The sequence below is a fragment of the Ambystoma mexicanum genome, chromosome 8, assembly GCF_040938575.1.
Source record: "Ambystoma mexicanum isolate Mex_15411 chromosome 8, UKY_AmexF1_1, whole genome shotgun sequence".
Lineage (NCBI taxonomy): Eukaryota > Metazoa > Chordata > Amphibia > Caudata > Ambystomatidae > Ambystoma > Ambystoma mexicanum.
The window spans coordinates 519,653,274-519,668,867 of record NC_090929.1 but is presented as its reverse complement, the minus strand read 5'-3'; the positions used below and the strand labels follow the sequence as shown (position 1 = coordinate 519,668,867).

Below are 15,594 nucleotides of genomic sequence, written 5' to 3'. Positions count from 1 at the left end.
AAGGCAGCAGACAAGTCAAGTAGCAGGAGGGCTGACTTGCCAGCATCTTTGATGTCCTCTAGGTGGATCTTTAGGTCCAGAAGTTCTGATTCAGTGCTGTGGCGAGGGCAGAAGCCGGATTGGAGTAAACCTAGGTGGTTATAAGATTCCAGGAAGCTCTGGATCTGGAGATATGCTGCTCTCTCCAGGATTCTTTGCAAGAAGGGTGGGGGGTTGGTGGTGATAGGCTGGTAGTTTGTTGAAATGTTTTTATTTGAAGGTCTCAAGAGAAAAAGACCAATCTTATTTTACCGAATCCTTTGAACGGAAAACCGGCATTGTAAAGGTCTTTTTCTCTAAGACCTTTGAAATGCAGTTTCTTTTTTTCTTTTTAACATTCGAGGGTTTCACCCCCATCGTGTGCGGCAGGGGCGCAACAGTTGGATTTAGAAGACTGCAAGGAGCGGTCTTTCTAAATCAGTCTAAGTGAAAAGGTCTTTATAAAAAGATCTTTTCACTTAAGACCTTTTTTAAGAGTGGTAGGACCCGAACGTCCTTCAGACTGGATGGGACTGAGCAGGAGGAGAACGAGGAGTTGATCAGTCGCAAGGAAGGATGCAAGCGTTTCTGCACAATCCTTGCTGACGGGCCAGGCAGATGTCTCGCTGGCTACAGGAAGGTTTGAGGCCTTGGACCATTTGGATAACCTGCATCGGAAATAGTAAAACATTCCTCATTTCTGCTTTAAACCTAAGGAGTCGGATGCAGTGTTTTCGCAAGGCTTTTCTTTTAACGTCATCTTTTTTTGGAGCGTCTCAATTTTGTGGAGAAGAGCGCTTTGGATGTTGCTGCACTAAGTATTGTCCTGGATGCATTTGGATGGTGGAGGGAACGGTGAGTCTAGTTCATGCTTGATGGCAAAGAGTTCTTTAATGCTGGATTTGGCTTTCTCAATCCTGCAATTGTAGGGTGTTTTTCCCTAGAATTACTGCTTTGTTGTATACACTAGCTGCCTGCGAGAAGCTGGCTTTATTGAGAACGGTGGTATCATGGTTCGACTTGGCTTCCATCTGGCGTTTGAGAAAGTGGAGAGTTTTGAGTTCAGAAGAAAACCCTGAGTTGTGATGTATGGTCATTTTAGCTTTCCTCGTTGTCATTGGTGCCACAGTGTTGATAGCAAGAGTCAGTGTGGTGTTATAATTATCCACCAGTGTGTTTGGGTCAAAGATGCCAGTATGGGCTTGGACTAGCTTGTCTAATAAGGGCAGTATGCAGGCTTTAGTGGTGTTCTTTTAGCTTCTGGTTGCTGTGGGTGCAAAGGGAAGAGGTGCTGTGGGAGGAGGGTTTGCGATGGCCTCTTGCTGTACTTCTACTGTTTCTCAATCTTTTGGCTGCCCCCCCCCCCTCTCAGGGTGTCCCACTTCCTTCTTGCTACTCCAAACACTGTTCTTACTTTCCTCATCCTGATTTCCCCTTCTTTCCAGCAGCTCTTTTACCACCTAGCCTCTTCCTCCTGACTATACTTTCTTTAAGGGTCTCTGCTGAAGTCTCCTTTCTGTCACCTCCTTCATCTTCACTCGATCTTTTGTAGTTGCCCCTCTGCCTTTCTCATCATCTAGTATGAGGTTGCTCTCTTACCTAATTACTTCCCCTGCTTCCGCCTTCTCCAAGGTGGAACCCTTTCGATTCTTCACAAACGGTTCCTTCCCTTCTCTCTCGCCAAGCAATCTCCTCTTTCAGTAAACTTTAGACTACCTTTCTATTTTGCTCCCTTTCCTACTTACCAGATGGTTCTGTGTGTCTCTCTCCAAATTGATATGCGCTTCTTTCTGCTCACAAGAAATAGTTTTACTCTGTTTTTTCAGCTAATCCTTCTGTGCCACACTTTCACTCTTTTCCTGTATGGTAACCCTTGACCTCCAAGCTGGCACCATTCTCACTCTGCTCGCAGGTATTCTCTCCTTTTCTCTGGCTGTTCCAACATTCTCTGCTGTTCCACATTTCCCTTTACTTCTCAGATAGTGTCTCTTGTGTTCCTCACCAAGCTGGTACCCTTATCGTCTAGGTATTCCCTCTCGCTACATAACCCAATTCCTCTAGATCCTCCCATACCGCTCTTATGTCACCTGTCACCAATTTTCCCTTTTTGCAGCGCTTTGCTGTCTCACTCCCCTGTAGAGTATCATTGGTTTAGGCTTCCGAGTGTTTGCTTCTCTCCAATGACCACCTCTCTTTTGGCCTACCAGTTTGCTGCCAAGTCTCCTGCCTTGGGTTTCCCAGGATGTAGCTTCCTCCAGGTTGGTCCCAGGATTGACGAATGCTACTTGGACTTGCTGCCTTTTATTTAGTGTCTGCTACTTCCTTGGGCTGTTCTTCAAGGGAATACCTTGCTCTAGGATGGCAAGGCTAGTAGATTTCCCTGTTTGGGGCCTGTGCACCCTGTCAGGTGGGCACTCAGTGGGTTGGCCTAAAACTATGAGGGACAGCTGCCAATTTGGATTTAATACTGGCATCTGCTGCATAGGTGCTTTCATCCTGTTCCACTGAGATCCTATCTGAGGCTTCATGTTTTCCTCTATATGCACTGGTAGGTCCAAAGTATGTGTGTTTTAAATCTGAACACCCTCCAGAAAACCTGGTCAAGAGTATATTTTAGTTTCCTTAACTAGTAAGTAATTTTCGTGTCTGTTTAAAATAGCTTTCTGTACCCCATTACTTTACAGTTTTAACATGCCATACATGCAGTAATCAAAACATGTTTTGTGTTCACCGGAAAACATATATTCTTTTGAATGGGGTGGGGGGGAAATGACGATAAGCACAGATTCCAGATATGTTGAAAGCAGTAGAAAACGGCCACCAGAATTAAAAAATGAATAAACTGTGAAAACAGGAAACCTAAACAGCTGAACCACTATTCAACTTTGCTATTGTTTCTTGGGTATGAGCAATTTGTAGCAATCAAATCAGATTGGTTTGTGTGTTTCTGATGTTCATCAATGTACAGTGCAATATTATGCAACACTGCAACATTGGTGTCCAAAGAAAGAGAACAGCATTTGTAATGCTTCTGCAGAAGACATTTTAAAATACAATTTTGGAGTAGAAACCTTGGACTCATGTGTGCAGGAATGATCATATTTACAGTAGTATAATTTAGCGGGGAGCACAAGCATCCATTATGTTCCTCAGCAAGCTGTGTATAGATAGTGTCTTGGAAGTGGTTGTGAGTGTGAAGACTGGATAACATCTTTCCTTTGTTAATGTCCATGCCCTCTTCTTTCTCTCCGCAGGTTAAGCAGAAAGAAAATGACATTGCATTAAAATGTTTCCAGAAAGTGGTGACATCTCTAGACTCACTGGGCTGGGAGGAGAGGCAGTTTGCTCTGGTGAAAGGACTGCTAGCTGGCAATGTTTTCGACTGGGGTGCTAAAGCTGTCTCAGAGTAGGTGATCAACATATTTATGAATGCATTTCCATTTTATGCTCTTATTTTTTGAGCAAATACGACATTGCAGTTAAGCTGCAGTTGAAAAATATTTTGTTACACAGACCCCTTACCTTAAGCATTCAAATATTTTTCCGTACCACTTTATTATAGCAAGATCAATAATGTTTCCTTGCCTTATCAATGTACACTGGTGGTTTTTTCTAACATTCTCATGGTCTTAAGGAGACACTGTCATCTTGATTCAAAATGTTTATAAAGGCACTTCCATCCGAGTCTGACAATATTGCATTAATTTAATTTGCTTAGGAGTAAAGCTGCCTTTCGATCAAGATGTTGTAAATACCTATATTGTAAGGGTGTGGATGAGGGGAGTGACACACAGGTGGCATGATTGTTTCTAAAGACCTTTATTCAGTGATAATAAGTTAGGAACACCCTAACTCTAAGAAGGGTTTCCCTGCCTCTACTTAAAACTAGGGAAATGTCGGGATTTCCATAACAAAAAGTCCATCATCCTGTGACAAAGGCTATTTCCTTCCCTTACACCTTTAACTAAAGATAAATGGTTGGTGAGCCTCTTTACCGTAGAAGAATGCCTCCCTACCATGCAAGTAGTCTGGAGGGACTATTTTCTGAGAGACTGACTCCCTTTCCCAGGTTGCAGTGCTTTTCAAAAGGCAACGCACAAAGTTCCAGATTGAAAAGTCTCAGTTCACAAAATAAGCAAAGTTCCAACTCAAAACCTTGATGTCAAGAGAATGACTCCCTTTGACCTTTCTCTGGCTTCTTGCAATGATCACAATACCAGGGGGAATGACTCCCTTTCCCTGGCCTTTCTCGGGTATCTCACAATGCCAAGAGAATTACTCCCTTCCCTCTGCGTTTATCACAATGTTCACAAAGGTGGGGGAATGTCTCCTCCTGCCCCTATGCCTTTCTCACGGCTTGGTAGTTATATATTGTTTGTTTATGTAGCGCCTATACACAATGTGTTTCAAAGCGCTTCAAGGCAAGGGAGGGAACAAGGGAAAACACAATTACATTCCTACAGGCTATGAACAGTAAGGATGTGAAATTATCGTACTCGGCCTGACGGACGACATTTCAGATAGTGCAAGAGCTAAAACATAGATAAGGAAGGGAGGGGGAGAATGGGAAGGAAATGGAAACAGACAGGTAACTACCGTACTAGACCTGACAACAATACTGGTAGAGCCGGAGAAAAACAAAAGGTGAGGGAGAGGGGAGAAGAAAGGGAGGGGAGGAACAAAACAAGCGACTATCATACTAGGCCGGACGGCATTTCAGATAGTGCCGGAGGGGAGGTGGGGAGGAAAAAAACAGTAATGGGAGGGTGGAGGAAACAGACGAGGTTGCTATCATATTAGGTCCAGGGACAATTCTAATAGAGTAAGTGCATAGAAGAAAGTAAGGGGAGGAGATGGGAAGGGAGAAGGGAAAGGAGGAGAGAACAGAGAGTAAGCAGTCAAAAAGAGTGGAGAAGCAAGTATGGAGAGCGAATACAATTGCAAAAGTCAGTAGTAGCACATAATGTTGCAAGCCAGGATACAAGATGAGAATGAGAACAGCATGATTCAGGGCCATCATGACTACAAGATGCAAAGGAAGTCCAGCATGAGAGTTGAGAAAGAGTGACTCACCGTGAATGAATGAAGTCCATAAAAGTCAAATCCAGCATTGGCCACAAGACTGTGATGGTGAAACCAGAATGTATCAGTACAGACTCCTGCGGAAGTAGGCTGGAGGAGGTTGAGGGGGAGCAGGGTAGTAGGATCAGGCAACACCTGTGTGCGAGAAGGGGGGGGGGGGGCACAAGGGAACAACAAAGATGGCTCGATAGGCAGTCCTGGTATACTCCCCTGCCAGGTACTGCCTTGGGTCCCAGACCCTGTTCTATTTCGTTTCTCTTGTTCAGGTCCCAAACCCTGTTAAATGTGGTTGGAGTCCTTTCAGTGGTTCTACAGGCTGTCAAGGTATATTCCACTGCGAGGTACTGCCTTGGGTCCCCGACCCTTTCTATTTGGTTTCTCTTCTTCAAGTCCAAGACACTGTTAATGTGGTTTCACTTGTTTGGGTTCCAAAACCTGTTATGTAGTTTCTCTTGCTTGGATCCCAGTCCCCTTTATGAGCCCAGGCAGCCCTGGTATCTTGATGGCATACTCCTGATCTGTGTTGTCGGTCTCGGGCTTCTCCGAGACACCTGATGACCTTTCTCAGCCTCATTCAGCTCCACCGCCCTTCTGGGGTGCAGGGGTGCAGGGCTGCACGTCGCTGTTCGCCGACATCACAGTGTTCTCCCGTGCCTGGTTATCCTCTTGCTGGTCTCGGTCTGCCGGTCCTAGGCAGAGCAGTTGGGGCATCTGGATCCCACCATCCAAGTCCCGATCCACTGCTTCTCACCCAGCTTCGCCATCAGTGATGTTGGGCCTTAACACCCCTTCCCCCTTGCCCCCCCCCCCACCTGCCGTGCCTCCAGGGAGAAACTGACAGGTTGGTTTGTACTTCTTTCCTTTTTATTTTCAGTAGCCAAATACCTTGTTTAAGGTGACCAGACTGCTCATGTTGGTTCTGCGGGGCACTCTGCATCGCTTTTGTGTTTCTTCCTCGTCTCAGTATTGATGTTCTCATCTTCAACTGGGCTACATCTGCTCTTCTTCATCCCAATACCTGCAAATGATTCACATACAAAGTCCCTGCTCTTCCTCGTCCCAGTACTTTTTTAGGTAGGCCACATCATCTATCCTACAGCATTACATGCAAGTATGTGGGATTACGAAAGCCTACATAGGGTAGGAGGAGGAGGAAGGTGGTGATACATTTTGGGCATACTGTGTTTTTGCCTGACAGTCGTGCATTGGCTATCTAGAGAAAATGAAAAAGAATGAGCCCAAAGGGTAACCCAGCAACAATAGGCAGTATATGCCAAAAGTTGTCGAGGATAACATTAAAAAGACGCTATGGAGAGTCTTATAAATTACACCCTTAAAAAGAGTAAAAGGATCTGTGAGTGTGGAAAAAGGTTCCCACTGAGTTATAGGGAAAACCAATCCACCAGTAAAGCACATCTTTCTGGGTGTTTAACAAGTGAGGTAGATTTAGCACAAAGGTTAAAATCTTACCTAACAGCCTGGAACACAATTTTCAATATTTGCAAAGGCTTCTCTCTAGCCTGCCATAGGCTTCAGCTCTGCTGCCTCCATCCACTTCTTTCCATAATGTATATGCCTGGCTCATATTTCCATTTAGTGTAAATCACCTGCCTGTAAATTTGCAGTGGGCATCAACTTTGTGTGCATGCCCAAGTAGATGTGGGACTGCCTGTGGTTCATCGTCACAACCTTTGGAGAAGCAGGTCTACCCCTTAAGGCCCTTACAGTGACATTTGCATCAGTAAACTATAATAGTGAGATGCTTTGTATTGAAAGGGAGGATTCCTGGTGTTTAGAAACCTCTGCCTGAAAGATTTTGTTGGGGGTTAATGAAGGTTAACACACCTGTTGCAGAGGCTTTGGCAGGAAGCACTGTATCAAGAAAAAGCTAATCGAGTTATCCTTGTGTCAACTAGTCGAACACACTTTTGGCATAAATGCTTCTTGGCTAACCTTCGCTAGTTGCCATTGCCATAGAGCTACACTGGAGTTCAATAGCCTTTCTGTTCTGTGATGCTTTGTCTCGCCAGTGCCATTAGGTGCCAATGGCAAATGCAAGGACTATCTTCTCTTAACTGATTTTGCTAGGTTTTGAAGGTAAGGGTATTCTTTCCTTGAACCCATGCTGCTCTGGGGCTAAAAAAGCTAGCATGAACTCTGGGACTGACCCTGCCGAGGAAATATTAACTCTGAAAAACTTCTGGAGTCAGTGAAGTGGATGAAGTCAGTAGACTGGCCTTGTCAATAGGGGATGGGGGGCACTTTTCAGCCTGGGATGGCAGGCTTACCAGGGTGGAAGCCAGAGCCATTCCTACCCCGGGCAGTGATGGTGGATGTTAGGAGCGCACAAGTTCCCGTCTGCTTCCTAAGGGCCTACATGTACCTCAACAGTACCACTGTGAATATCCCCATACCTCTTGAAAACAATGCTGCACTGTTTTTCTTTTGCTTTCAGGCAACACACAGCAAAATACTGGCAAGGCAGCCTGCAAGAACACAACCCACAGGAGACTCCCTGCAGACTACTCTGGTCATCATTTTTCTCTGACCAGCAGGAAGAGGGTGGCTAAGCATAGCAATAAGGATCCTATTTAGCCGCAGGGAATGCTGCGAGCTGCCTATGAGCACCATTGCATGCCGCGCTTCAGCAGTTGCCATGGAGCCTCTTAAGACTGAAGAACTTGCTGTGGAGTGTCTTATTAAGAACGTCGAAGACTATCCCATACTTACCATGGGCTTTGCTGCAACCTGGCCCCCGAACATGAACCGGAACACTTTCCAAAGTGGGACTTCATTTTCCAGGCATGGTGGACCCGTGCAGCAAAAAGGGGTGGGAATGAGCCCTCTTTTTGTGTTTTCGAACATGTAACCTATCTGCGCGGGGAAGACTGGGCAAGATTGGCTGTGGGTAGAAGGCCATAGGAAGAAAGCGGGAGGGGATAAGAAGGGAAAAGGGAATGTAGAGAGGCAGATTTACATGTCATCTCTAGTACCCGCCCCTCACCTCCGTCCTATTGGAAGAACAGCTAGAAAGAACTGTGCATGACACCTGGTATCTTCCCAATACTGCATCGAAGATATGAGGGACATTATGCGCTCAGACAACTGTACCGAATGTACCCTCAAACTGATGTGGTAGTAGGAAGTCTGCAGACACCACTGAGCATAGAAGAGCTAAAGTGGAGGCTGACAGGTGTCAAATGACATCATGAAGGGAAGCGATGAGGGTGCATTGAAACGATATATGAAAACTCAAAAGAAAGATGATGTGACAAAGACATTATATACACTGAAAAGATAAGTGAGAAGAGATGCAGTAGATGTAAATACGCAGAAACGCGGATGAGTCATATATAGAAGCTTGCTGCAGTAGAAAAAAGAACTTCGATAGTGCGTCCATTATGAAAATATGGATGTCTTTTTTTTGTGTAATAGTAAGCTAAAAAAAAGACGCAAGGGGAGAGACCAAGGCTGCTGAGCTGTCAGGCGCTGGAAAACATCTTCATGTAAGAACAAAGAATATTTTTTTGACTCCGGATCAAGGATTCTGCAGCAAGAAGCAATTGCAAAGTAAAGGAGTTGAAGTGCCAAGTATTGAACAATCAAAGATGCAGAAAGAATATGCAGGACCGAGCAATCAAGTCTCGAGAGGCCCCGAGGATCAATAGCGCCCAGTATGAGTAAATCAAGTAGCACTAAAAAAAGGTCAGAATGGACAACATCTTTGTCTCCACACGTCGTGCTAGACTGGAAAACAAGGCCTATTCATTAAGCTCCAGATGAAGATTGCAATGTACCTTCACTCCCTTAAATTTCCAGAGGAAGAGAACGGTCAGCAAGGTCAACTACAAAGAAGCAGCCTTGGCTTAGAGCCTAACTGATGACAGATGATAGGCTAGTTGGCCAAGTGGGCAGTGGTCTGATATTGTTCCACGTACCTGGTTTTTGTTTTGCTTACGTGCTGTTAATGAGTGGAATGTCTGACTGAATGCCAACCAGTCATGAGGGCCTATGTATCAATGGATCATACATTGTTGCTGAAGCCAATCTGCTGCTGTTATTAATCTGTATTAGAGTAGAGTAGTCAGAGGTAGCTCAAGGCGTGCCTAGCAGGTAAGGGGCAGCCAATTGTGTTACTAACACTAAATGAAGTATAGGTATATATGTTCCCCTAACCAATCCCTCCTTTCCATAGGTTTTTACTATTTGCCATGTAGGCGGACGTCATAGCTGACGTACATTGAGGTATAAAGCTTTTGTGTAATTTGAAATGTATTCGAGAGTGAGTGAGCTGCAATCCGTTTGTTCACCTGGTTTCCATTCTTTGAGATGATATTAAAGTAGTATTTTGCCATATTCTTTGAGTCTGTCTGGATATTTGTGTCTGAGATAATTTATTGGTAATTTCATCTGGCACTTGGAACGCTCCATGCGCTACTGCACAGGAAGGTGTGGGTTGTTTGGGTGAAGCCAGAGGAGGAAGAGGACGAGGAGGAGCTGGTGGTGGCAGACAAAGACCACCAGGAGAATAGAAGGTGGAATGAGTGTGGAGGGGTTTTGCAGAGAAGGTGAGGTATTGTTGAGAGCAAGTGGTATTGTGTTGAGTGCATGTAAGGTGGGTGCAGTGGGGCGAGTAGTAGGGGGAAAGAATAGTAACATCAGAGGGTTGTCGAAAGAGGAACAGGGAGGAACAACCAGGAGAGAGGATGGGTGGAGGTGGAAGAAGGGAGAATATTGGGAGTGGTGAGATGTTGGGAGAAAAACGTCAAGGTGTTAAAGGAAGCAAACTAATTGGGGCTTGAGTAGAAGGCACAAAACCCCCACAACCCCTACATCAGACATTTGGATAGTGTAGGTCCGACCGACAAAGTCAGAGGGAGGCTTTAGAAGGTGTGTACCTTTTTTAGGCCCTCACTATCAGCAAAGATGGAATTTAGAAGGGGTTATCAAGCACTGGATTCTAATTTGGGGGAATAGTGACGCCTGGGTTCAGGAGGGTATTGCTGGGTCTTTGGTGTGAGCAAGAGATGGCTTAGAGCAGCTCCAATTTTTCTTAAATAAAAACCCTTGAGCTTTCTCTGGGTGTTGGTTTTCTTAAGGAGAGGGAGGGCAACACACCCTGACAATTAGTTAATACATCCAAGCGTGTATAATGGCTCAAGGATGAACAAGATTATCATGGAGGGTGAGAAGAGCAGAAATATTATACATGCTCAGATGTATTAACAAATTGTCAGGGTGTGTTGCCCTCCCCCTCCCCCTTTTCGTGTTATAAAATATAGCTTGGGCACAACCCTCGCTAACTGAAAAGCTACACCTCCTTTGTCTGTTTAGGTGTTTGTTTTCTTAAGGGCATCTGTGACATGTGGAACAATGCTGGGTATGCTGGTAGCAGAGCCCTGGAGTAGAGCAGGTGATGCTGCTCGTCACAGGAAATGGAAACCGTTGTGGAACTCTGGGTAGGACTAAAGACTCGGGCACCGAGCACAGCAAGGGAACCGAACAAAAAGGTGAAAACAAAGGGAAGAAGAAAGGTGACAATCAGAAGGAAAAGCAAAAGCAAAGGCACAAGGAGATTGGGCAGGACATGATGGATCAGGGGGAGCAGACAAGACATGTTGCAAGCCGCACTACTGAAGGTCTACCTCCCCTTCATGCTAGGTTTTCAGGAATGCGCTGCAACGGATGTTGCTAACCCATAAGAGCCTGCCTTAATACTAGCACAGTGTTGTGCAGAAGAAGAGTCGCGCCGCAATCCCAAAGCAAAATGATGCTGTTTTAGCAGCGTTGGTGTTTTGAAGTGGGTTGTGCTGCAGCCACTTAGGCTGTGCGTGTGGGAGCAGGGTAAGTGAGCCAGGACTCAGGCTGCCAGGAGCCATGATGCGGGGAGTAGGGGGTGGATGGGAGAAGGGCATCTAACACACCAGAAAGAGCTGAGGCATTGCAATAGGTACTCGCCCCCTTCCCCACATATGAAACTGTGATCAGGCTGCAGCCTATTATGGCACTTCCAGTTGTTAAGTTAAAAGCCAGCATGGCTCAAGCCTGACCCCGCCCCCCTGCATTAACCCAGTCTTGTCTTGATACTCTGATCATCAAGTCCTTGTTATGCTATGCCCTGTTTCTGATCAAAATGCATTTATGCTGTTTTTTCAACTGTTGTGAATGTATGGTTTGCAGATGGTTAGTTAGGTTTGAAGAGATTGGCTTCCAATAAATCATTTCCTTTTCTTTTTACTCTCATTCAGAGTCCTTGAAATGGAGCCACAGTTTGGGTTTGAAGAGGCAAAGCTGAAACTACAAAGTAAGTGGAAGAGAGACCTTCTTTGGCCTGATCAAAATACTGTGGCCCGATTATGGTACTTTGTAGCCTGATTGTTCAATGTGATACTGATTAGTTTGGCCCCGTCCTGCTCCTTTTATTATTGCACACAATTGAAAGTGACTTGCTTTATTTACTTAGGGTGTGTCAAGTTGTGTAATATCTGTGAATAAGGATAAACAAATTACAACATGGCAGTAATGGCGCGTCCACTCAACAAAGTACTGTACATATTGTGTCGAAGCCTGAGAGAGAGAGAAAGAGGAAACAAATAAAAAGTTTCCCTCTTTGCCAGAGAATTTTCCGGCTGCACTGATGGGGAAATCTGAAGTGACAATCAGGGTTTTCATTACTTTGGTATTGAAGAAAAATCATGAAGTAAAACACATATAGCATGGTCCTATATTTACCAATCCCATTGTCTGACTATTACAATGAATGTTGTCGTGGAATAAATGAGTCTCCCACAGCAGTTTTCCAAAGCAGAAAGGCTTTCCTGGGTACTTGAGCCTCACTTTGTACACACTGACAAATCAGTGCTGCTGAAAAGGAATAGCAGGGCAGCTCTTACATCGTCAAAATGTGAAATCCAAAATGTCTGCTGTCATTAACATAACCTTCGGCCCAGACCACCTAACTCTGATCACATGGGTAACTTGGTTCTGTTAACAGATAGCAGATGCTTTCCACCCAACTCAGTGGTACGCCTTTTATTGACGTTGGGAAGATGAAGGGCTGAGTGGACGTGCTGGGCTTTGAACCTTGAGGTCAAACACAGACTCGTGTAATGGATGCAGTGGTTCACTGAGCCACAGACCCTGGATGACCCATGTCCTGGAGATACCATGCGTGGAGAGTACAGCGGTGAAGAACCAGTTCGAAAGACTGCTGCGTGGGAAGAGGGCAGAAGCATAGTGTATAGTGGAAGAAGAGATTGGCTTAGGAAAGGGATTGCATTGTTGTAGGAATGGACTATGAATATATGGAGCTGGAGAGGGGTCCTGTTTAGCTTGAGAAAGTGTCTGACAGCAGAGACATTTCAGTATCATCTTGGAGAATCAGGTGAGGGGGCTCATCTTGAATGAAGAGGACAGTCAAGAACTTAGAGGGGGGAATTTGGTAGGAATTCCAAAAATATCCAGCTGGCTGAGAGCCGTGGGTCTGCATCTGGAGAAAATATATACAGGACAAACAAAAGGGAGTGACTGCTCCTTGATAGGAGGAGACTTTTTTGATTTGCACCTTTATATTGTTCTAGGACTTGGAGGAACTTTGGAGTACCTTGCTTTGAACCCATAATCTGGGTTGGATTGGTTTGACCCCTATTTGTCCCCAAGTGGTCCCTCGTATTTGTCACATGACAAAAGTCAGGAAGCAATTACCTGAATGAATAGAGAATGCATACATGCATTTTGGTAATTTGGTATGAATATGGAACAGCGTGTTTATGTTGGTGTTTCGGCATGCCATCTGCCAGGTATGAAAGCACTCATTTTTTTTAATTTTAATAGTAAAATGGTGCAGGTAATTCTGTCATTGAAAGGGAGTTCTGCTAATCAGATCTCTCCAATTTTTTTGAAATGCTTCATGTTAAAATGATTGCACAAACATGTGCCACGGGTGAGATATCCTGCACTGCCCTCAACCTCAGCTCTGTAGTGGCAGAGGGTTGGTTCAAAGTTTATTTGCATTCCTGACTACTACTGTAACACAAATATCCTTCAGGCAGCTGCATTCTTTTTTAAAATGTTCTGTGACTCTTCTAATTGTGTAGTCTAGTTGGTCAGGTGAGATATAAATCTGTAAATACATTATAAATCCCCATCCGTTTGGTAGTGCACTAGTGTTGGCTCTGTGAGCAGGGTCCAGCTATGACTAGACTGAAGTATATTGTATCTGGCCTGACTCTACAGCTGCATGTGGGACAATAGTCAGGAAGCTACCTCTTTGATTGCCCTGCTGGATGGAGAGCACCTTCTCCCAGGGGATAGGAGCTTCACCCAATTTCGCCTCCTGAGAACTGGTGCTTCAAAGGTAGTACAGCCATAACAAAGCCACTCTCGCACTGGGGTGTTGACCCATGGACCCCATTGAAGTCATCAGGAATGGGTTGGAGTGACTAGAGAGGGAGACAGGTGTGCTGAGAAAAAGGTAATTCCATCTTGGTTTATGTTAGGGCTCTCTCCCTTTTCCTCTCCCGTTCCTGCAATCGAGGCACTCTGGGTGTGGTGGTAAAAGGCAAATGCCACTTGTTGCAACATCCTTTGGACCAATCCCTGGTGTCCTTTTGCCATTAAAGGAATAGTGCCCTCGCTCGTTTTTTTTAATCATCATTGGACCATAAAGACAAGGATACACTTTTAGACCTATTTTGTAAGTACTGTCTAATCCAAAGTCCTCTGCCATAGAGATGAATAGTGATGGCATCAAAAGCGGAGGAGAGATCTTTCCCTTCACCATCCCCAGAGATCTGTGGGGATGACTGCTGCTGGACCAAGTCCTCTCTGCCATCTGAACAGAACATCCCTGTTCACTGGAGGTGAAGGATCCTGCTTTGGGGACAGCCCAGCTTCTTGGGAGTGGGACGGCAGATCAGATAGATCCACTTTGTCCTAAAATCCCTCATTTGAATGCCCAGCAACCTAGAAGCAGCTGCATACCTGGTTAGCTGCTTCCCGATATCGAGCAGCTGCAGGCCCTGTAGTGCTGCTTTTGGCACTTTAAGCAATCTTCAAACCCCTTGCTGCATCTCAAACCATCCAGACACCTGCTCAGACCCTTGCTTTATGGCCTTTTGAGTAACCATCACCACAGGCTCGATCTGCCTGGGAGCAAATTATTTGAGTGCCGACTTAACCTGCTGGAAGCCAGCGAACCCTGTTGTGAGCACTGGCTCAACCCAGCAGAATTCATCCTCTCACCGCTGCCTCGTCTGCTGCCCGAACCATTGGAATAATATTAATGTGTACTTCATAAAGCGCTTTTGTACATAGAACATTTGTACATACAATTATCATCACTTAATCTTAGTTCGGAGACATCGTCTTGAATGCTGATTCGACCCTTTGGGACACCATAGAACCAACATAATGCTGACTGTTAGTGGGATTGTATCATTGCAAAATGTCTCAACCTCAGCTGGACCGTAGCTAAAGCAGCAAGAAGTCTGGCTCGACACTGTCAAGCCCCCATATACAAGATTACAGATAATGTGAATAGGTCATGGGCCATTATTGGCACCAACATGATCTTTTCAGCCCCCTTCTCTCTTTTTTTCGTGCCTTTTCGCAAAAATCTGTATTCTTTTCTTTTAAAGGGGTGTTTTTTTTCCTAATGCTTATTTAATTACATTTTCATTGTTTAAGTCATTATTTTTAAAGGCCCTTATTTTGAACCCATTTCGTTTAAGTTGTTTGGGTTTCTACTGTGGTCAGTTGACACCCTTCCTGAAGATGTAGACTGTCTTAAGCTTTTACTACCAAAAGAGGCAAAGTAGGTGCAATGATCCAGTTGCACCCATATCACCTTTGATTGGGATTACTACTGGTTCAGTAGTAGTGCGGAGCAGAGTAGGCGTTTTAGCCGCTACTCGTCCATGTTCTTTCAGAGCAGTAGTGATTTTGTCAGTTAGATTGAGTAGTGCGTGCTAAAAGTTGAGCGCTTTGACAGATAAATGCCAACGTTGTACCAGCTTCTTCACTGCAGATTTTCTTGCCTTGACTTGCTGCCCCTTGTTACAATGATGAAGCCCTGAATTGATAACTGAAGCATGATGCAGGAGGATCTGATGACTGACGTTGACTGCAGAGGCACCAGTGCCACAAACAAAAGTGGCAACAATACTAGAAGTTCCACAGACATTGTAGCAGCATATACACACTATGCGCAGCATAAAGCAAGGGAAAGCACCTGCACTGAAACATTATTTTAACAATGTGGCGGATGGGGCAAGTAAGCTTCCACCTCAGTGCGACACGCCCCGTTGTTTTGTCTCCAGAAACAAATTAATTTGATGAATGGCTAGAGGTTATGTGACATCCCTAAAATGCATACAGTCTGGGTGTTTCTCTCTTCAGGTTGTTGTCAGATGCAACTTGGGCAGGGAAGGGGCGAGGAGTAGGGCGCCTTTAAAAATGTGATTAGTTACTACCCAGTTACCCAGAGCTTGTTTC

The 15,594-nt window shown here is 45.0% G+C and overlaps 1 protein-coding gene across 1 annotated transcript in view; it reads left to right on the top strand.

The window, feature by feature from the left end:
- The window catches only part of PANK4 (pantothenate kinase 4 (inactive)), a 751,790-nt gene that overhangs the window by 566,547 nt on the left and 169,649 nt on the right, over positions 1 to 15,594 (top strand). Inside the window, exons 13-14 of the mRNA XM_069610204.1 lie at positions 3,273 to 3,424; positions 11,349 to 11,404. Of these exons, the coding sequence (XP_069466305.1) occupies positions 3,273 to 3,424; positions 11,349 to 11,404 (208 nt within the window). The remainder of the gene's footprint in view (positions 1 to 3,272; positions 3,425 to 11,348; positions 11,405 to 15,594) is intronic.